General features: G+C 47.1%; 1 protein-coding gene across 1 annotated transcript in view; it reads left to right on the top strand.

Annotated features, from left to right (window-relative positions):
• Positions 1 to 23,164, top strand: part of cv-2 (crosveinless 2-secreting protein) — a 274,346-nt gene that overhangs the window by 175,706 nt on the left and 75,476 nt on the right. The window contains exon 7 of the mRNA XM_037427162.2: positions 15,273 to 15,358. Within this exon, the coding sequence (XP_037283059.1) occupies positions 15,273 to 15,358 (86 nt within the window). The remainder of the gene's footprint in view (positions 1 to 15,272; positions 15,359 to 23,164) is intronic.

Here is a 23,164-nt window from a genome sequence, read left to right as displayed (position 1 = left end):
TACGTTTTTAATTGTCCGTATTCATGGTGACTAGATCGTATATACAAAGGAGGAACTCGGTCATTCGCCCGAGCGGCCGCCGCCGACGTCCGCGCGTGCGGGGAACACGGTTTGTGGAAAAGGAGCAGGTCGTTGCCATCGCTGCAGGAGCTGTCTGTGGCGGCCCTTGAAGAATTGGTTCACTTTGCGCGGCCTGTTTGTGTATGTTGTTGTAAGTCACACGCCAGTGTAGTGCGGCTGCCGAAACATCTCAGTGTTTGGTGCGCGCGCAGTAATGGCGCGTATGTAAACAAGCACGTACACGGGGGGCTTCAGAGTTTATGGCTACAGTAAACGCGAGATTTACGAGTGATCGGGGGGCAAACGTTTAAGAAGCCGCGTGAAAGTTGCGTCCCCGCAAATGGAGGATGTCTGTCCGGCAGTTGCTGCAGTGTGTATCGTTAAACCCCAGTGACTCGTATAATCTATAAACAGCGCAGCGCTCGGAGGAAATGGACGTGCATGGTTCCCGAGCTACAAAGGTGGGGGGAACGCGGGCGGTGGCTGGGGGTCAAGCCAACACCTCCGTCGATGGAAGCCATTCATCGACATGCACTAAACCTTCCAAAAGAGTTCCAGGACTTGATTGCAAATCTCTTGCTGACTGCCTCTAACGATGGTGTATTCCTCGGCCATGACTATGCTGTCAGTAACTACTGCATACTGCAGCATGCATCGGGTCCAATTTACCCGTCGTCAATATAAGTTCGTGAAGATGTAGATTACGGCAAGTCCTTCCAAAGAGAATTTGTACAGGAATTAATTTCGGGAAGAGGGGTCCGAGCTCCTTTGGATTAGTTCCTTGGTGTGTGGATGTTCGAATATATATATATATATATTATATATATATATATATATATATATATATATATATATATATATATATATATATATATATATATATATAATATAAGGGAAAGAAGTGTATACCTAAGGGCTCGTTTTTTCCGTGTTTTAACACAATACTAATGAGATCTAGCAGACCGTAATGCCAAGGAATGTACAGGGGAAGTTATTAGAACCAATGGAATGTAAATAAGAAGAATATATATATATATATATATATATATATATATATATATATATATATATATATATATATATATATATATATATATATATATATATATATATATATATATATATAAGGATTGTACGCACTAACCCCACCTATCGACATACACCAATCACCGTCTCTTCGATAGATAGCGACACAAAAAAATGGTGCGCTGTGTCACATTTTGGTATGCATCCTGGTCATTTTTCCGGGGTTACGTTGTTGATTACTACTTTCTGTTACTGTTGCTGAGAATAAACAATGTGCAGAGCGGTGCAGGCGTTCAAATTTAGTGCCATCGAGACGCGAACAACTTATCGGGCCGTCAAATTTTTCCCCAAGTTCTTACGTCCGACATAACGTGCAGGACGCCAAGGATGTTTTGCAACAGCTCAAGCGCGGAGACGTTATAAGGGCCTGCCAGCTGATCCGGAGAGGATGGGATTCCTGTTTCAGACCTGGGTTGCAATACGAAATACCTTCGGCAGCGAGATGGAGAGCATTTTCAAATAATGCGAGCAGCTTTCCGTCTTTTCTTTCTTTTTCAGGTACATTCGGCCAAAACTTTAGCTATTCTGCATGAGTGGTAGTTTTTCTTTGTGAATCTTTGCCATGCTGCTGGATTAAGTTTCAAGAAGGTTAAGAGAGGTGTATGCCCAAAGAGCACATCTCCTCGAAGCAATTTTTTGTAACTTTGTTTCGTACGGCGCTGACATACAAAAGAGTGGCCGCTGCGTATAATAGGGGCAGTTTTGGCCGACTGTACGCTCGCAGATAACGCTGCACCCCCCCCCCCCCCCCGCAGCGTGAGCATGCGAGTCTGGCGCTGACGGCGTTTGACTAAGCGCTGCCTTAACCGCTGCGGTTAGTGTGCATATGCCGCGATCGGAGAGGCTTTCTTCTTCTCTTGGAGAAAGCAAGGGGTCGCGCAGGGGCATGGAAGCGGACGAGGGCTGTCGTCGGCGCCAAACCAAGTCGGCGGGGAGGTCACTTGCCTCTCGGCGCGCGCGTCACTGGACGCGCTGGCCGGGAGCTCCAATTTCCGTTCGGGGGCACGACGGCGGCGTGGGCATGTTTGCCTACTTTGACCGGCAAGCTGGCTGCGGCAGGGGCATTGTTTCACTCGCCCGTTGCCTGTATGTAAAGGTGCACGTGCTCGTAGCCGAGAGGCCGTGATTTAGAGCCCTGCCAGGAGCCAAGTCGGGCTCTCGTGGCGAACAAACGTTCCGCGCGGCCGCCTTAGCGCCGGCCCGATCACTCCCACACGCTGTCTTCCCTCATCTCGGAGCTTCGCTCGGTTGCCGGCGCGTTTCCATCGGCCAACGCAACCGTGGTGAGCAGCCACCACGTCAGGCTCCCGACGGCACTCGTCGTCATACGCATGACTAAATGTTCTTGCGCTTTTCATACGTTTGTTAGTTTCGCGGTCTCAAGCAATACGCGCATAATCGGTGAGCTTCGGCGCGTATCTGAAAAAGCATATGCTCAGGTACTGCTACTGCGACAAACGATGTTCCTAGTGCAAGACGGAGAAATGTGAGCGAGAGGCCGGCATTCGTACACATTTTCTTTCTTTCTCTTCTTTCATGACAATAGAGATATCTTATTAAGATGCTATCAGGGTCAGCCACTTGTCGGGGAGGCTATCAGAGTCAGCCACTGGTCGTGGTGCCGCGCCTAATGGGTAATTGACCAATTAACAAAAAAGTAGTTAGCTAATTGTTATTATGTTTTAAAGCAGTTATTTATTGGAAACGTTGTTGAACGTCACAGTTTGCGGCACACGGATACTTTATTAAGAAAATACGCTTTATTCAAGACACTAACGATCAAAATTGAAGGTTCCTATCGGGGCGATATCGAAGCTGTGCGCTGCGGGCGCGGAGGAAATGCCACCAATGTGTCGCGTCAAATCGTAACTTCACGTAACGACGATAGTTATAGCGCGAGAACAAAACGACGACACAGAGACAAGAAGGACACGAACTCTGTGTCGTCGTTTTGTTCTCGCGCTATAACTATCGTCATGCCATACCAGCTAGCCCAAACTGCCACACTTCTAAGTTCACGTAACGAACTTTAAGAAAAGGCGCGTAGCTGCATAACCTGCTCATGAAGAACGGCAGTATGATGATATCTGGAGTTGTACGTCCCGAAACCAAGATATGACTATGAGAGACACCGTATAGTCGAGGGCTCCGCAGATTTCGAACATCCGGTGTTCTTTAACGTGCGCTGGCATTGCACAGGGCTTCTACCGTTTCGCCGAAATGCGACCACGGGAATCGAACCCGCGACCCTTTGGGTCAGTGGCCGAGCACCGTAACCAATGCTCGACCAAGACGGACGTGAGCCATTTAAGGTTTTCGTCTTAATAAGCTGTCTACTTAGGTATTTTTGGTGGCTTGCCATTTTTTCCCGACTAGAACCTTACCGGGGCGCCTCTAATTTTTTTTTTAAACTTCGTCACGCGAAATTCTGGTCTGACGTCATACTGCAGCGGCATTTTCTGCGTGCCCGGAGGGCTCTGTTTCGATAGCACGCCAATCGAACCTTCAATTTCAATGATTGATATATCAAACTACGTGTGTTTTTGGTGACCTAAAAAAAAAAGGCTGTGCCATAAATTGTCACGTCCTGTAAATTTTACACGTAGAAACTCTTCTTCAGCTAAGACTCGGGGGGTTTCCTCCCTAGTTAATACTAAGATGTCAATTAACTAATGCTTGTTAGTTAACCACTTCAGCGCAGTTCTAGGTTCAACAAGGTATATTCGTCATGACGGAGAGTTTGTGTGCGAAGACAACATTGCGCATCTGACTGTCCCAGCAGTTTTATGAAAATTCTGCATTCACTAAAAAAAAACATTCTGTATATGCGAAATTCCACAACTTCTAACCCTGAAAGCTGGTTTCTGTCACCGCTCGGGAAAAATAAATGAGCGTAGCATCTTCGCGCGTTGTTTTATTTTCCTAGTTTTTATTTATTCCCGCTTTTTTGTTTTCTGGCAAATGTGACGGTTGTTCTTGCCTGTCTTCATTTAAGTATTCTGCATCGCGCACGTTGAGTTAAACGCACGTCAGAAAGAGACAGATATATAAAAGAAAGACGGGGAGGTTAACCAGAGTAAAACTCCGGTTCGCTACCCTGTACTTGGAAGGGGAAAATGGGGTGCATAACAGTGAAAGAGAAGAAGAGTTTGTCACAGTAGAAAAAAAATCTAGGGAATGGGGCACCATCCGAGTATACTGCAACAACTTTGTCCGTGAACAGTCATCGCACGTAGTAGGCTTTGAAATATGTATATGGACAGTTTGCCTAGATAGCATTCACGCCCCGCCGCGGTGGTCTAGTGGCTAAGGTACTCGGCTTCTGAGCCGCAGGTCACGGGATCAAATCCCGGCTGCGGCGACTGCATTTCCGATGGAGGCGCAAATGTTGAAGGCCCGTGTGCTCAGATTTGGGTGAACAATAAAGAACCCCAGGTGGTCGAAATTTCCGGAGCCCTCCACTACGGCGTCTCTCATAATCATAGGGTGGCTTTTGGGACGTTAAACCCCAAATATCAATCAATCGATAGCATTCAGTATGGTATCAACTTGCCGAATTTTCTTCCCCTTTTCGTAAGCATTAGTTCTCTTTTTTTTTCTTTCACAAAAAAACATTTTGTTATTAAATGTGAAAAGTATGGCAAGTTGAAACTTCACAAACATTTTCCAGCGTGAAGGAAAAAAAAGTGAGCAGAGAAGAAAAGAAAAAAAACGCACGAAAGGTCCTGTCTTTTCATCTTCTTCTTTGCCCCATCTGCAAATTTTTCTTCTCGCGCTGTGTAATGTCGTGTGTTGTCATGATTGCACCGGAGCCTCTAAGCTGCTATCTGAGCGGTAAGAAATTGCACATTTTGCTTGGAACTATTCAATGTATACCTACCTTTAGTTCTACTCTTTTCGCATCTTTTTTGGAGGTGGTCCAACCGCGGTGGGTTGAATACGAACGTGACAGCGGCACGATTCGATCCTGACGTTCCCAGCGTCTTTCGTTGTGACTGCGTATACGGTAATTTCGGTCCTGTCATCCGAAAAGATGGAAACTCGTTCACTGTGACCCACAGCACGCAGGATCACTTCTTTCGCGGATGTCGCCATACTTTTCCAGACTATACGAGCTCCTCTAAGATTACAGATATGGAGAATCATCAAGAGAACAAGCAAATGTTCACGTTTTCGCACCGAATTCTCTTATTGTTCGCGCCAAAGGAAGTCGCGTCCGTTCTGTTTTACTGTCTTAACCCGAATGATTGACGCGCACTAATGGCTGCGCGTGCATGGCGTTCGGCAAGTTTTGTCGTGTCCTGTTCATACGGGCAGGTGAAACTGCACGTGCAGCTTGAGATCCGTACTGAAAACACCGTATAAAAGATAACGCGTAATGTTCGCATCAGTTTAGCATCACCGGCTTATTCTGCCCATTCCCCGGGAAACTGACGAGTGCAGCTCCTGGAGGTGGCGCTGCGTTGACGACTCGGAACGAAAACCCTCAACCGGCTACAAATTCAAGACGCAATTTACTTCGGGTGTTCGTTGATGGCCACGCCGTTACTGCTCTAATTGACACTGGTGCCCAAGTATCTGTTATGAGTTCTACACTTCGATCTCACCTGAAAAAAGTTCTCACACCAGCTATGTTCTCTACTGTTCGAGTTGCCAACGGAAGTCGAACATCGGTGCTTGGTATGTGCACTGCCCGCGTTACTGTTGCTGGCCACCACACTTCCGTTCTCTTCGCAGTCCTCGATGCATGCCCACACGACGTCATCCTTGGAATTGACTTCTTAACCGCCCACTCCGCCCTCATCGATTGTTCTACCGGTATCTTACGGCTCAAATTGCCTTTGTGCTCCGATTTCACTCCGCCAAGTCGCACTCGGCTACGATCCGTGGAGTCTCTACGGCTACCGCCCCAGGCTGCTATGCACATTCCTCTGTCGCCCTTCCCGTCCGTTCCTGATGGAGACTATCTGGTAGCTCCCCTCATTGATTTGACCCTTACGCACCACATCGCACTACCACATACTATAGTGGTTGTTGCTAACAACACGGTGCTACTTCCAGTTCTGAACTTCTGAAATTTGGGGATATGTTGCCCCGTTTGAACTAGCTCCACGAATGGACTCCTGGTTGCGCACTCGTTTCTCTGCGAGCGTATCCGCGCAGTAAAATGACGCAGACCGCCGATACCTCAACATGCTCATCGTAACGGACATACCTGATAATCAGTACAAAATCTTTAATAAAGCAAACGCGTGTACGTCTCCTTTCTTGTGGTACCCTGGTGGGCTTCTCATGCACAGAGATGCCCCACTCCGTGCAGTATAATCGCCAGCGTCGGCTCCCGTTTGCAGCCACCTCAAATTGCCGCCGGGCGAGCGTTGGTCCACATATTGGACTGCGCATGTATTTATGCTAGATAAGCGACTCTCGCTCCGCATGCCAACTCAAAAGATTTTCTCGCGAACGTGTGCACCCCGGCAAGTATATCACAGGCACTGTTCGTCTTAGATTGATTCGCACAATAAAGAGCCCCTGCATTTCGGCCGCATACGGGCTACAGGCAGAGTTGTCAATTTGCCTGCCCTCTTTCTTGGCATACAACGCAGAAGGAAACGGACGAATGAACACGCCGAGACAAGCGCAAGCTTTTCGTCATCCCTGTGTTTCTTTTTGTTTGTTTGTTTTTTGGCGTAGTCTTATACCATCTCACTTACTTGCCCAGTTGTCCTCCTTTCTTTAGTTATCTCCGCGTAAACGCGCGAGCAGCACTCGCGTGAATTTCGTTTTCTGTACAAGGAGGCGTTTCTCTAACGAGATTTCCATTTTATTCTTTGTGGCCCGCCGTGCACTAGGTTAGCGCGTAAGGTCTTGCGCTGTTAAGCGTGAGCGCGTGGGTTCGACTCCACATCACGAAGCCCGAATTTTGATGAGGGCGGAATCCAAAGAACACCGGCGTGCTAAAATTTGGGAGCACGCTAAAGCACCCCAGATCGAAATTAATGCGGAGTCCCCAACTAAGGCGTGTCTCATATAATCATGTCCTGGCGTTGGCCCGTAAAACACCAGTAATTATAATTTTTTAGTGGTCTATACTCACAATCTGTGGCGCAGTATATCACCATAACGATAAGAATGGTTGTATCGTCACTGCGTTATAAGATTGAGTGAACCCGAAATGTAAGTTCAAGTGACCGTAGGCAGTGGCCCTGGATACATAATCCAATGACAACGACGAGATTCTTCGAAATACGAAGTAGAATGTGGGCTTTCGGTACTGACTCATTCGGTACTCATTCAGTAAATATTTCGGTACTGACTCATTCCCGCCCGACAAATGTACATTATATCACGTTCTTACTCTCAACCTGTACTCGTTGGCTAGTCGAATATAGACTTCTGTAGTATATAGTAGCACAAATAAAGCTAGTCAAGCCACCAATGGACGGTGCCGTGCAACAAACTCCTCGTTTCGTTCGGCTCTGGTTCTTTTGCGTCACCTGCTGATTCTGGCGATAATATATCGGTGAATCTCGCCATTGAGATCCCTGACGAAGCGGCAAAAGCAAAAGAGGTGAAATCCACACCGTTTGGCGCCGAGTGTGCAGCGACGGAGAGGGCGTCCCCTGGGGAGAGCGTCGATGCAAACCGATTTGCGCAGTATGACGTCAAGATCCGCAGTTCCCCATTGTGATTCGCCATCCGACTGAACTTCGGTTTTGGCGCGCCGTGTGGCAATCAGCGGGTCGCTCCCTTTGTGCGGCCATTCTTAATAACCTCGGAACGGAGGTCGAGATCGTAAATAAATCGGCGGCGGCCTCTTTGTTGCCTGTCGCGACCACACTGACGTAGTTGGGAGGCTCGATCGGCGTTGGCACGAGCGCCGTCACGGCACCAGGCGGTCTGTCGCACGAAACAGCGCTGGTTGCCGGGAGGTAACCCAGGACGTGGGTCGAGGTGCGAAGTTTCGTGGCACCCGTGGGGCATTTGGCAGCCGGCCCGCAGGATGCGTTGCGTGCAGCGTCCAGTGACCTTTCCTCCACGCTGTCAGGGTCGCGGGCGAACAAGGTTGCTCCCTCGCCGCCGTGTCGATCACGCGCGCTCTCACACCATTAGCAATAGACATATTCGATATGATATGCGGCGATTTACATATTTTCAACGGTGAACGGCAAATGGATACACATCCGAACTCGCTACGCGTCTGTGGTATGCGGCTGTGCCAATAATCCACCCTGTGGGGGGAAAAGAAATGAAAGAGATAGGTCACTTCAATTTCATTGGCGCATGCCAAACGGTGAGAAAGTCTTCGAAGAACACTTCATAATGTTAGAGTTGCTATATATACTGAGGCACGAGCGTAGTGGTCGACTTATCCGCCCTTGGCGACTGTGCCATATTTTCTCATGTAACTAACTGTAACTAACTCGCAGCGCATTGCCCGCTCTCGTATGGAAAATATGAAGCTCTGAACATTAATCTTCGAAGCTATAGAATTCAAGCACGAAATGCCGCTGAAAGCGAAGACAGCATTGCTCACTCCGTCGACATGTCGCACTGTAGTAATGCTTCTACTAGTTGGCAAAATGTCATTTTACATTTAACGGCTTCATGAATACGTTTACAAAACGAATTATATGCAGCCAACCCACCTCGTTCTTTATTGCCTGCTCTTCGCGCGGCAAATATTAAAATGTTTGTTAAAGCATATATGCGTGCGCGTATATATATATATATATATATATATATATATATATATATATATATATATATATATATATATATATATATATATATATATATATATATATAGGGAGTTTTAGACATCTCCGAGAAGCTCAACCCTTTCGAAATCGATCTTGTCGACGCTACCTGTCTTGCTACTTTGTCGACAGATGTATGTGCGGGGCGAGAGAGGGGGGGGGGGGGGGTCACTCTAAAACGGATGGTGCGTGGGAGCGACACGCCATCGAGCATGAGGAGGCGCTGACATGTCGGAGAGGGGGGGGGAGCTGGGGGAGGCTTGGTTTGGATGTGTGTCGAGCGGCCTTCCTGGAGGTGTCAGGGAGAAAACCAAAGTTGCCAAATGCTCTCGCTTGTGTGTTATGCGGCCTCCCGAACTTCTCTTAATCAACCCATCCGAGGGGACCGGTTTACTTCGGCCGTGCTTCACTCCTTGGCAGGCTGCCTCTGTAAGCACACCTCAGTCGCGGTCTGCGATCAAACACGTCGCTCCTGCCACGAGTGTAGGGTCGAAATGCTGCTGCTACACGCGCGTAGTGGAGGACAAGGGGGGCTCGTGCTTCTTTGACGGCGCCATGCAGCCTGCGCGCCCGCTAGCGCTGACAGGGGCCTGTTTCAACACTCGAAAGCTGCTTCCGTCGCGACCGAACAGAAGTGCAGCGCGGGGGTGTCCATGTCGCTACTGCGCTACACCTTTGTGGTGGCCAGTAGCTCTGCCCGCCTGGTGCACGACACTTGGAGACGCAGGCCGTCGGTTGCGTCCACTCTCACGTGCCTTGTCAAAGAGACGTCGTAGGTTTCGGACCACCTGGGCGCAACCACCGACACCAGAGCGTAATACGAGGCGTGAAGACCTTCAACGGGAGAATACGGCGAGTGCTTTTGTTCTCGCGCCATGCTTGATACGTCGAGTGACGGAACGGGCTAACACTGTGTTGGCAGCGCGCCGCATTGAGTCGTTAAGCAGTTTTACAACAGGGGAGCTCAATTAACGAGCAACCGATCTGCGTGCACGTGGTGTGCTTGCTAACCAAATGATCCTCGTGCGCCACGTATGAGAGCCAAATGTTTTCCAAATTCACGTCCAAGTGGTTCCCGTCACGCGCAACAAAGTCTACTGTTATGTGCAGTGAGAACAGCAGCGTTTTGCTGAAGGCAGCTTCCTAGCTGGCGCTAAAGCTTGCGTATCCATGTTCAAATGTTGTCACGCCTTTCTTGTTGCTTAGTAGACATACAAGCTGAAGATTGTACGACATGCTAATGAAAAAAAAAAGCGGGAGGAGAGATGGTGACAAAGAAAGATTGAGCATTCGTGAGTGTGCCATTGTGATTAGAATTGCACTTAATTGAAGCATTTTGTCATCAGATGTTGCATGAACCGCGATAACAAATTTGCGGATCAAGACCTCTCCTCACAGGGGAGAAGTAACCATAACAAGATAATAAATGACATCTGAAAAAAATACACGCGTGAACACAATGGCGCTTCACATGAGAGGCGTATGCACCACGCAAAATCACATATATCGCACAAGAGTGAAAGCTTGACCTAGTTGGTGCGTAGTCATACTTGAGAAACGTTGGGATGAAAAAAGTGGTTGTTTGGCGCAACAATGAAATATAAGGACTCTGATGAAAAAACTTGCAAATATCACATATATCGGGTGATTACTACTTATAAATAATGTATCATCGAGCGAGTTAACTGGATTGCAATAACCAGACCTGAACTGCACATTTCAAGCAGTGTGATAGGTTATATGAGAAAGGGCAGGTAGCGACTAAATATTCTCGCGCAAACGGACACTATGCACTTCTATCGGTATACCCAGCTATTGCTGCACAGAGGGACAATTCCCACGAAGGGCGCCACGAGCCGACTGACACCGCACTAGGCAAGTAGTAACCACGAACCTCGCATGCTGACCTATTTGGGGAAAAAATTGATGAGGCTTGTAGCAAGCGTGCAAGTTGCTGCGAGGTATTACGCGGCACTACTGCACATACAATCATTTTCTCTGATTTCGGTGCCAGGTATACCCTTGCAAGTTCAGGAACCCGCGTGCGCATGCTGTCAAGCCGACTGCCTGAGGACAAAAAAAAAAATAAAGAAAAAATGTGCCAAAGCTAATCTTACTTACAGGAGAGGGCAGGTGTCTGCTCCAACAAAAGTATACGGAATGGACAGAACACATTGTAATCACACGTCAAGTTATTACCGCGCAAGATGCGCAGAACGCCTCGATATTTCAGAAACGTTGGGATTGAAAAAAAAAACGTTGGATTGTTTGGCGTAACAATAAAGTATTAAGACTCTGACGAATATAAATATCAGAAACAGGCAATGTATATGCGAGACTGAAGTACATGTAATAAAGCCTAATCAGCTCCGGCTGAAAACTATGTTTGCGAGGGTATGCCAAGAAAGATGCCTTCGCGTCGCATTCCTTCGCGTATACTCCTGTTTGTAGCACGTGCGCGCCTCATTGGTCGACGCCTGTGGTGCAAGGGAACACCGTTACGAGGCGATACACGCGTTAGCAGTGCATCCCGAATAATTCATACATAAGCGGGCCCGCGCCAGCAATCCTTGACCCAATGGGATCCGGTACTGCACCTCCTGAAAGGGCGCTGTCCCTGCGGCACTCCACGATTCTCGGGCCATCCGTGGCGTGGCCTGAGCGGGACGCTGACCGGTTTCCGCGATACATCGCGGACACACCACAATGTGACTATTGCCGATGGTGCTGCAGAATGTTTGTCAGAATTCGGGTGGAATCTCTAGATGCGGGCTGTCCCGCAATCTCACGCTTTTCGTGCGCGCGCGTGGAGCTGCAGCTAAGGGAGATATATCGGTTCGAGGAGTGGAAAGACCGCTTGTTCTTGTAAACCATAACGGAACCTAGCGCAATGTTGTTGGGAGTGAAAAAAAAGCCAAGAAGAAGGGGCCGCCTCGTAGAGATGAGCGTACCCGCCACACCAGGTATTACTCTTTCTATTGGGAAAACTTTTTCTCTCAAGTGAGCAACCAAACAACAATCACTAAAATTTCTACGCTCAGCGCGTTTATCCCTTGTACAAAATCCTGATTTACACTAGCCTACTGGCAAGGACCAATCGACAGTGCATATAGAAATGTGAGGAGGTCGAGCGCTCATCTGCGACTGGCCAAGAGCAAAGGTCGGCTTCGTTCAGCCGCACGTGTCAGTCGCGAAGTGAGTAGAACCATATGAGCGCTCGTGCTGTTTGCCTCTTCTTTGCTTTGTGTCTGTGTTTACCCCCGCGCTCCCAGTTCGCTGAACCATCATGAATTACCAACTAGCCCACCTTTCCATCCTATTGCAGAACCATATGTTAACACCTTTCAAGAACGGAAGGCGTTAACTATATATATCCGGACAACACCTTCCTTATTCGCGTCGGCTTCTCGAAGTATCAAAGCTGACATTGTGTGCCGCTAATGTATAGGCGTTGGCCTTGAGGCCGCTGCAGCTATGTAAGTCGGGAACGTGTGAATTCCGCGTGAAACGTTGGGCTTTCTTATGAGGTCGCGGTAGTTTCCTTTGACTTGAATATCTGCGCTTAAAACACACTGTCAGCTGTTTGAATTGGTATGGTTAGGTTCTGCAGTCCACTGATGATGACAAACACGTCTACTGTCCAAAATTCAAAGGACGTACTATGTGTTGCTGCACTATATGCAATGTTGCTATGCACACTGCACTTATGTGATGCTTATGTGATGTGCTTCTGTGGTGTCGTTGTACGGCGACTGTTATCGAACTATGTCACCGTAACTGAATATTGGCATAGAGCTAAGTACCTTTTATTTGAGGTCTGCAATAAGTTGTCGCCCTTTATTAGTAAAAAAAAAATCAGCAAACATATCTGCTACGCTGGCTTTCAACAAGTCGCCTTTGTTTCTTATCGCGTTGTCAAGGCCTTGTATATATACTGACTTCAAGTACAGCGGGTATGCGCGTTGGGGAGGCCTATATGCAATACACTGGACTCAGGGCGATACAAACATTTGCCAAACGAGTTCTGAGATTATGTTATCATTAATTCACGCTCTCCTACGCGAGACAATTCGATCTGTCAAGTAATGTTTTATCTTCTGGCCCATTACCTTTGGCAGACCCACGCACCATTCTCGCAATTCCTACTCGTGCACATGCTTATAGTAAAGCTTAGCGTCCTTTGCGAGAAGTGTGATTACATCACGCCAGCGTACCGTAAGGACTTATTAGTATCAGCGTAATGCGAAGGCAAGGTCGATGGCGCAGCATATATGGCTGTGATTGACTCCGAATTGCAAGACCGCCGGTGAACTATGCCAGCATATCAAGGGGACTGACCGCAGTCACTATCTATTAAGTGTACAATCACGTCACAAAAAGAATAACACGTTCAAATCGCCACATTTACGAAGACGCGCCAAGCAATAAGGCGCGCACCAATCGCGACGTATACGCGCTGCAGCTGCATGGCTCATCCCGTAGTATGTGCGCATTCGCACAAGCTGTACGTATACATTCGTTCATTTTGTAAATTCGATCGTTCATTTCTTCTTCTGTACGAAGCCAGATGCAGCCATACCTTTTCTTCTTCTCAATTTTTTTTTTAAATTCCACTATCCCGCGCTCGCAAATTCGATTTTCTGAAGGGCAATCGTTGAGTTGCAGAAACGGCACGCATTCGCGCTGCGTCGGGCACTCTGTTTCTCTGATGCCGACAAAAAAAGAAAAAAAGAACTTGCCTTGAGATAATTTCGTAGGAGAGAGAGAGCACACACGATCGCTTCCAAGCGCAAGTCGGTGCGCCGCTACGCGCTTGCCCAGGGCGGCGCGCGGGGCTCGCCACGTGATGCACGCGCCTGGCGCGGCCCAATGGTGTACCTGGGACGCGGCGTCAGGTGCTCCCCCGCGTCGTTGTCATCACGGTCAGTGGGCACGAGACCAGCTGCTATTGCTGCGCCGCTTGTAAACATCCTCAAGTGGCGCCAGTTTCCAATTAAACGGTCGGCCCCGGACGGCGGAGCGCCGACCCATGCTTGCTGCGCCAGACACGCGGGCTGCCCGCCGCGGGGCGATTATTGGTTGTGCAATCCTCGGCGACAGCGCGCTTCATTAGGGGCGGGCAGGAAATCCTGCGCGCGTCCTTCTCAGTCGCGCGACTCGTTGCGGCATCGCGCATAGAACGCCGCCGCTCGCTCGGGGCCCGCCCGACCAACGCGCTCGGACGCCGATGCTCGCTTCGGTGCCCGAACAAGCGGGAGGACAATGACGGCTCCTTCGCAGCCCTGTCCGCCTTTCGACCATGTGAAGCCGCTGAGCTTGCTCAGCCTTTCGTACGCTTCGACGCACGCAATATGCGAAGTAACACGTCATGCTCGGGTCTACGTTACGCTGCGCTGCGTTAGCCAGCGTTTATGCTACCTGTACGACGCGAAGAGGCACAGAAAGCGAAGTGCACACCGTAGATAAGAGAGGTTAGCGCTGGTAAGGCGATCGTCGTACATGCAATAAAGGTTTCGCTTCCATAGTTCCAAAATTAGAGAATCGAAGAAGAGTGAAGTCTCGCTGCTGAGCGAAAACTCTGCGTTTTTTGTTGTTGTTCTCTTCCTCTTTTGTATCGCCAGAAGATAGCTCGGAATGCTTACTTGCGTTGGACTATGTTAAGTACACGACGTCTCATCGAATTGACGAATTCTCGTAAATGGTGCGGTAAACGTTCGATGACGTATTACTCGCATCGGCGGACGTTCCATATCGTGCTATAATAATTGGTTGACACTTCTTCACCGAAAGTCTGCAACTATTTCCTATTTTATTTTTTTTATCAATCGCTGGCCACATGGTGCACTTGTATGTTTGAAGCTGCAGTCAGTGTGCAAGGCATGTTTATTCAGTATATGTACATCAGTTCCCACATCTCTGACTACAAACTTTGCGAAAGTTCCCATTTTCCCTTCAGATGGTGTTTATCGAGAAAATGTAGCCTCAACAGCGAACTAGAAGCTGTTCTGTAAAAAAAAAAAAATGAACCAGCGTTAAACCTTACCGCGTTCAGTACTTCTTGGGTTTCAAGTTCGTTTGCGATTTGTCTGTATAAAACACATTAGCCTTTAAGCATCGTATCTGTATTACACCACGAAATGGCATGGCAGTGTGATCTTGTCAAATAATCCTGCGCCCTGGCATCGTTCTTGTGTAATATTTTGCTAAAATTATGCCATACATTATAACAATGTGAAAAAAAAACAGTGGCCAACAAAGCTGATGTTATTCAATACAAAGTTGTGTATTGTACGTTTCAAAAACGTTTCCTGTTGTCGAATTTGCCGCCAACAATAAATAGACAGCACTGCTGCCTTCCCTCTGCAGGTTGCACGGTGGACGGCAGGCAGTACGCCGAAGGAGACGTCGTACCGTCGTACGAACGGGACCCCTGCGTAGTGTGCCTCTGCAAGGTACCGTATGCACTTTCATAAATATCCGTCAAATTCGTGCTTTGCGGTTACGATACTCACAAGAGTGGAACCAGGGATGCAGTACTAGTTTTACACTGGTGAATATCGCAACATTTCTTATTATGATGCGCACATATACAAAGAGAACAGAGTATGTATAATCTTTTTGTGTGTGCGCGCGTCCAAACCGCGTCACGATGGCTTACTGAAGTAGTGTGCGTGCGTGCGTGCGTGTGTGTGTGGGGGGGGTGCGTGTGTGTGTGTTATGGGAAAAAGTGTAAGACGTCGACACAATTTACGAATGCTCGAGAGACGTAGTGTTAGGGACAAGGTCGGGCGCCTGCTGTTGGTGTTGTGCAGACAACGATGAGTATACTGTACGGCCCTCACGCCACCATCGCTTGATCTGCGCCATGTTGTGCACAAAAAAAGTGCTGACGCACTTCTTCACCGCACACGGGAGGAGGGTTGCGTTTCGCTCTTTTTTCTGTATTTCTCTGTGCTAATCGGGTATCAGCAGATAGAGCTGTTGGGGAAGAGTGATTATAGCATAAATAAAAAGCCGAATGGGAGAAAGAGGGCCCAAGGGAACCCACGCCAGATCGACGCGCATCGCGTAGGACACTTGCCAGCGCCCACAATTGGCCGCTCGCAGCACGTCTACGGTTGATGTAATTGCCAGCAGCTTCGGGGCTCAATTTACATTTAATGGCAACTGCTTCTCAGAATGTGTTAATATGATCGTTTCACACCCCGCGGATACTTCTGTCGCGAGAAACAAAATCACCAAGCTTAGCGGGGAGACGGGCGGCGTCCCTCTGTTGTGAGAGGGTATTTAATTAGCTACCCACAGCGCACCGTGGGACCACCGCTCAAGAGTAGCGTGTCCTTTCCCAAGCACTCCACGTGTTTCAATGGTCACCGCAGGTGGACGCCATCCTCACGCCGGGACCGCGACGCCACCTTCCGTATACTCGCCAAGTTTGCGTGCAGTTGTTTACATTTTACGCTTATAAACAGTCGAGTTCACCTGCCTCTGAGTGATGTGCATCTTTTCTAAGAATGTTCTCTGGCCGTAGAGTGACGGCTCAAGTGGTAGATCACCATTGAGGCTGACTTCGGCACTGAGCGAATTTTACGTTCATATCTGTTTAAACTCTCCCTTTGTTCGAAAAAAAAAAAAAACTTCTATAGCGGGCGGAGCACAACATGAAAAAACACAAAAGAGAACGAAACAGGACAAGCACTGAACAGAAAATTTATCTGAAAGAAAGCACACACGCAATATATATATATATATATATATATATATATATATATATATATATATATATATATATATATATATATATATATATATATATATATATATATATATAAAGAGAGAGCGAGAAAATCATGCGAGCAGCAAGATTACATCCGATCAATGAAGCAAATTTCTTGTTCTGATAAAGCAACAGAAGGCTGGCTAACGCCATTGCCAACACACTTCGCCATGCGCTAAGCTTCAACTATCTCACGTGTGACTATGATAGCGATCAATGATTGAGGTCTGCTAAAAAAAAAAAAGAGTGCAACCGCAAACATGGCAATGGCTTGTCCAGCGCTTGTGCTCTTTCCATTTTTGTGTGCGTTTTCATTATGTGCGCTGCCCACTATTTGGATAAGTTCCAACTCGCCCGCCTTTCGGCTCTACAACGTAATATTGTTTGTCTCATAGGAAATTAAGGACCACGGAACACCGTCAAATTCTAGCATGAGAATTTTTGCAGTGCAGCCTTACTGTTTTTTTTTCCTCCCATGTGGTATGACTAAACATTAACCCGACAAAAAAAAAGACCTAAGGGCTATCGGTTCGCTTACTATTGTTAAATAGTAGCAATGTGTGTGCGATTGCAATGGCGGGAATCTTGAAATAGGGTAGAAGGCCGTATCGGACGTAGGAAACGAAGCAACGATGAAGGTCGCACATCCTGTCGTACAGGAAAGTGAGGTAGCTGCAGCATGCTTCAAGAGTCGAAACTGAGTCAGGCTTGCTTAAAGCTTCACCTCCCATGGTTGCGCTGAAGCTGCGGTGTTTATAGCGGCTGCACGTATACCAAAAGTATGCGCACGAAAGCATACTCAAAGTCCGCGTGTATACGCCGACTATTCATACTGTGCATCTTGCATGCGCTGATAGTCAACTGTTTACTTCAGGACGTTGGACACGCTACACCTGTTCGTGTGCTATAGTGATGCATAATTAAGCATTTCATAACTTTAGGGCTTCTTCGTGACCCAACATACAGGGTGTCCCACGTAACTTCAGCCAGGGTTTAAAAATATTCCGGAACACGTAATTACGACGCGACGAAACGCATGCTGCTCACCGTTGCCTGGAGTTACTCAGAATACTTTTCGTGTTCTTTAATATTGTTTAATTATATATGTTTAATTAACTAACTTTTGAAGGAACGAACATAGATAAAACATTCAATTAGAAAGTTGTAGATCGGTTTGCAAAACATCTTAATAGGCAGTTTTGAACATTATGTTTTTAAGTATTAGTGTTTTACTGTTAATTACAAGTGCCCGCGAAATACAAAAATTTCACATGACAAACCCACTCGTGCGCCAGATGCGCACAATGATTCTAGTGCTTCTATAACGTTCCGCGTACGTTAGACCATAGCATTTGCCCCGTATAGTGCTGTCTCGGCAGGGCCGCAACGATGATGTTGGCTTTACGATGAACACGTTTTGCTATCGGCCACAAAAAAAAAAAAAGATAACCGCTGTGACTGCTTATCACTGTCATGAACCGGCGCGAGGGAAGCATGTCGTTCGTAGGCGGAGCGTTAGGGAGCACCAGAATCATCATGCGAACTGACGCGCGAGCGGGTTGGTCACGTGGTGTTTTTGTATTTCGCGGGCATATGTAATTAGCAGGAAAACACCAATACTTAACAGATATAAAGTTCAAAACTATTTATTTGGAAGTTTTGCAAACCAATCTACAACTTTCTCATTGGAATTTTTATCCATCTTCGTTCCTTCAAAAGTTAGTTAATTAAGAAGATCTACTTAAACAATATTTTAGCACACAAAAAATAGTCCAGGCAACGGAGAGCAACATGCACTTGGTCGCGTCTAGTTCCGTGTTCCGACATATTTTTCAAACTCTGGCTAAATTTATGTGGGACACCCTGTATATACATTTATATTTTTGTCATTGCAAAAACAAGGAAGAAGGGTGCAACCCTTAGCTGGATCATTCCTCGGCTTAAACACGCACCATCACAGTTGATTAACCCAAAATGCGTTCAGAGTAACAACACAGGAATCTATTTCGTGCGCAGTTGCATTAGTTCGAGCAACGCTTAAATAATGGGACGCTCTTCCTATTTGATCTCAAAGTTTAACCTATCCACGCTCTTTTCCAAGCTTTAGCCTTTCGCGTCGAAACATCACAGTCTGTCCTGCTTTCTTTTTTTTTTTGTTAATAATAATGTTTCATTTTGTTGTTGTTGTTGTTTTCTTTTTGTTTACACGTTCGAGAGAAAAACTTCGATATTCACACGTACGACAAAGGTATATTCTTGAGCGCTTCTATATCGCGCGATTATTGCGCCACGAGGTATGACTTATTCAAATATGCATGCCTGGCGTCATGTTCGTTCCGCATAAACGCTTTCATAATTGAACAGCACTATCTTTTTTCACGCAACGTCTCACAAAAGTATATACTCGAAAGGGTACGCGTGTTGAATTAAACATGGACAGCACCCTTGTTTTCTTTTCAATTTTTTTAACATCTGCTGCTAGAAGCACGAAACGTGAAGGTATACGAGTGGCATTATCAGCTCCATCTTCTTTTCCGCATCTTTGTTACAAGCCATTGAAGTGCAAGGCTCGGAGTGCATGGACGTCGATACAGATTTTCGACAATCGGCTATAAAAAGTGGAGGACGTGTGAGTTTCACCAGCGATAGCGCAATTAGGCCTCGTTCACACAGTCTTCACTTCCTTGTGGGCGCTCCTCGGTGGATACTTCATGGGGAAAAGAGAGTCCGTGTGCGTGCTCTCTGCAAACTCTCCTATAGTGTGCGTACATGCAGGCTCCACGTACGCTGCAGTTTCGGAATGCCCACTGCGTCTTGATGAATCCTTTTGTGAATTAGCGCAGTATACCCGCGAACTTCGCGTCCGTAAGGCGATACGAGACGCAGCTACGGACCTTGCTGACGCTAATGATGAATAATCACACCCTGCTTTGTAATGGGTAGGGCCCTTAAACCACTGACTCCTTGCGCAACTCACACGGTGGGACGCCTGGTGCGATTCTAGACTCCAGACACGGAATATTTCGTGTGTTAAGCCTAGTTCACAACTGAGACTTTAGCACTAATTGCACCACCAAGCTACAATCGCAAAGCGACTTGTTGCAAACGGCCATGGACGAGCCGCTCACTGCTCGATTTGTTTTCAGCCACGCCACTGCAGTGGCGAACCTTTGCACCAATAAGACGCACCTGCGGAAGCAGGGAAATCAACTTATTTAGCGGCGCAATAGCAATGCGAGCCGGCGCAAATTGTGTGTCGACGGGCATAAGCCGCATGCTGCAGCTGCGATCATCGGTCGCATAAGGTCGCGAGGGATGCGATGCGCGCTTGTTTGTAGCGCATCTTCAGTGAGCTTCCTTGTAGCACACGTAAAGGACAGGCGCTCTGTCTCTTCACGTATGGCTTCATTTTTCCCTGGCCTTTAAGGGCGCTACAATGAAAGTTACTGAAGAAGCATAAGATCGCTTTTTGACCGCTGGTCGCATACGGTCGCGCGACCACTGCCAGCTGCGGATGCGAATGAGCCTGTAGCGCGACTCCTTGACGCCCGTGTAGGTTTTTTTTTTTTCGGCGAAGTTTCAAGCACGGACGTAGCTCTGAGATAGAACCCCTGGCTCCCACAAAGAAGACTGCATTGGTTTGGTTCAAGCTCGAACCCATAATGTTCATAATGTGCGTCCTCCGCGATTTTTTTGTTGTTGACAACGCCAATTTTGTGCTCGTAACTAGCGACGCCGAAGCCGGAATTTCTGTCCCATCGGCCCTTTAGTTGCTGTCGCGTTAAAATAAAGCTGTAGAAGTCATGGTTGATCCCTTCGTCGCATGAATCAGTATTGCGAGAAAGTAAAACTTGTCCTTGCAGAAGTAGTTGAGTGTTTACTGTACACTGATATAAGACAACTTGCAGTCTCTTTTGGTGCGTTGCCAGCTACAACACCGTTTAACGTGTATGCACCCAAGTTGACGCTTGTTGGTACTATACCTTTATCCCGGCGACTAACGCCCTTGAGTATGAAACAACCCTATAGTTGTAGCTCTAGACTTTAATGACGAGAGTGCGATCAGAAAAAGTGGTGTGACAGCCAGAAAAGTATCGCTGAATAAACACAAAATTTGTGCTAAGGTCGCCCTCCTGGGGCATGTAAAAGAGTTAATTAAAAAAAAAAAAACAGGAGACCGGGCTATAGGGAAGCACAATGTGCGTCCTATGTCGCCAGGAGGCCGGCCGCGATTTTTCCTGGGACGAACGTAACCGGGAAACGCACTGTTGAGCTATTTTTAGTATATGAATGGGCGCTACGAGTGAGGGCAATGTTAGGGCTGAGGTCGCCACCTCACAGTGCTTTCATGCGTTTACAAAATTGTACTATACTCTTATTGAAAGACGCGCTGAACGGGCTGGAGGCAAAGCAATGACGCGTTGCAAGAGACAATCGCGGAGGCCTTGGTCATGATGCGTCACCTCGCTTTGCCACTGTGAAAGGGCGACACTACCCCTCTGGCAAAACACACTGAGCGAGAAAAAAGGAGATATAAAAGGCGCGTCTGTGTTTGTGACCGTGAGCAATGGTTATCGTGCCAAGTATCTGGAGTAGCGTGCCAACAGGTTGTGGGTTTGACTCCCGCTGACTTCTTTTTGTTTGACATCTGATTGTGTGGTAATGGAGATGTGTCTCTGAAGTTTTCGTGGACACCAGCATAAAACACCTTCGTGTTAAAAATACAGATAAAACGCAACACTGTGATTTGATGGAGGTCATGCTGCCTGCCTATGCATGCGCTATTCATCACTCGAAAAAAAAATTAAATTACGCCATTGTTCATGCCAAACTACCATGCATTGTGAGGCACGCCGTACACAGTGAATGACTCTGAGTTAATTTTCCACACCTGACTCTACTTAACGTGCACTTGTATTGGAGTGCACGGACATTTTTACGTCACTTTGCGCGACTTGCACGCATCGAAGTGGTACATGCCTCGCAAGATACTGTGCGAGAGCCGTATACACTAGTGCTTTTTTGCTGCAGCTTGTTCAACGGCATAGGACTAACAATTAAGTGAGGCCACGTGGTAGAACGTCGCGCAGAACACACCGTGGTATACACGCATGCTGTACCGATTTCGTGGCATGCTGAATCACGGCTGAATTCGCGACATGGCTTCGCAGCGTCAACTTGCCTGAGTGTTCTCTTCTTTTCACTAGCGTGGGCACGCGCGCGTACACGTGTGAGCTTGATATTTGGCCTCTATAGTGCGTGATCTGCGAGAACGGCTTATGAAGGAACATTTATCACAGACGACCGCGACTTGGTTGGAATTGCTCCAAGCTGGCAAGGACATTGTGTTTCTGGAACTCCGCGATTTGATTGGGTGCGCCGAATACACATGGAGGAAATTGACGCTTCCAGTCCAGGTGCAGCGTGCCCGAAGGCGTTGGCTTTGTCTCTCTTGCTTCTCTTAACTATTGCGCCTCTTTACGATGCCACGTAAATATTTGACTTAGGCGAAACGCGTGTGTAAAGTTGGCGAGCATGAATGGCCAAGTGATTGCCAGTTTGGATACACTACGCTTAAAACTACGCCTGAGTACCCTTTTACGTCACACCTTAGACGTCCAGATAAGAAGGCTTAAGTATGCCGGTTACAAAGTAAATTGTTCTGCATTCACTCATCTAGTTAGCTGGTAATAAAGCCATTCGCGCCATAGGCACGTCAAATAGCCGAGGAGAAAGACGGGAATCTCTTTAATTTTGTTAGCTAAGTAACTAATGGCGCCCAACTTTCCACAACTATCGTGTTCACTATGAGGGGTCCTTTAAAGAAATGAGTATCTGGATTAATCATGAAAAACAAATTTTTTATATGTGTGCCTAAATAAATGTGCACCCATGTATTTTTGCATTCGAAACTCATCGCTAAAAGGCCGCCGCAACTATATATACCACCGTAATAGCTTCCTGACTGAGGCGTTATATATATATATATATATATATATATATATATATATATATATCTATCTATATATATATATATATAGAAGGGAAAGAAGTGTATACCTAAGGGCTCGTTTTTCCGTGTACATCGAACGCGCTATTCGAAGGTCGTCGGTTCGATTTCTGCTCACGGCAAGTTATTTTTTTCACCCACTTTTTTTCTTCTTATTTACATTACATTGGTTCTAATAACTTCCCATATACATTCCTTGGCATCATTGTATGTTAGATCCCATATATATATATATATATATATATATATATATGTGTGTGTGTGTGTGTGTGTGTGTGTGTGTGTGTGTGTGTGTGTGTGTGTGTGTGTGTGTGTGTGTGTGTGTGTGTGTGTGTGTGTGTGTGTGTGTGTGTGTGTGTGTAAGGAACCGCAAGAAAGAAAAATGTTCCAGAAAGAAGACCCCTGCACGCAGAATCGAATTTCCGACCTCCTAATTGTTGGTGAGTGCGCGGCGTTAGTTACTGAGCACGT

Source organism: Rhipicephalus microplus, chromosome X (assembly GCF_043290135.1).
Source record: "Rhipicephalus microplus isolate Deutch F79 chromosome X, USDA_Rmic, whole genome shotgun sequence".
NCBI classification, from domain to species: domain Eukaryota; kingdom Metazoa; phylum Arthropoda; class Arachnida; order Ixodida; family Ixodidae; genus Rhipicephalus; species Rhipicephalus microplus.
Note: the sequence above shows the minus strand (reverse complement) of the source record. Positions and strands in the feature narration are given on the sequence as shown.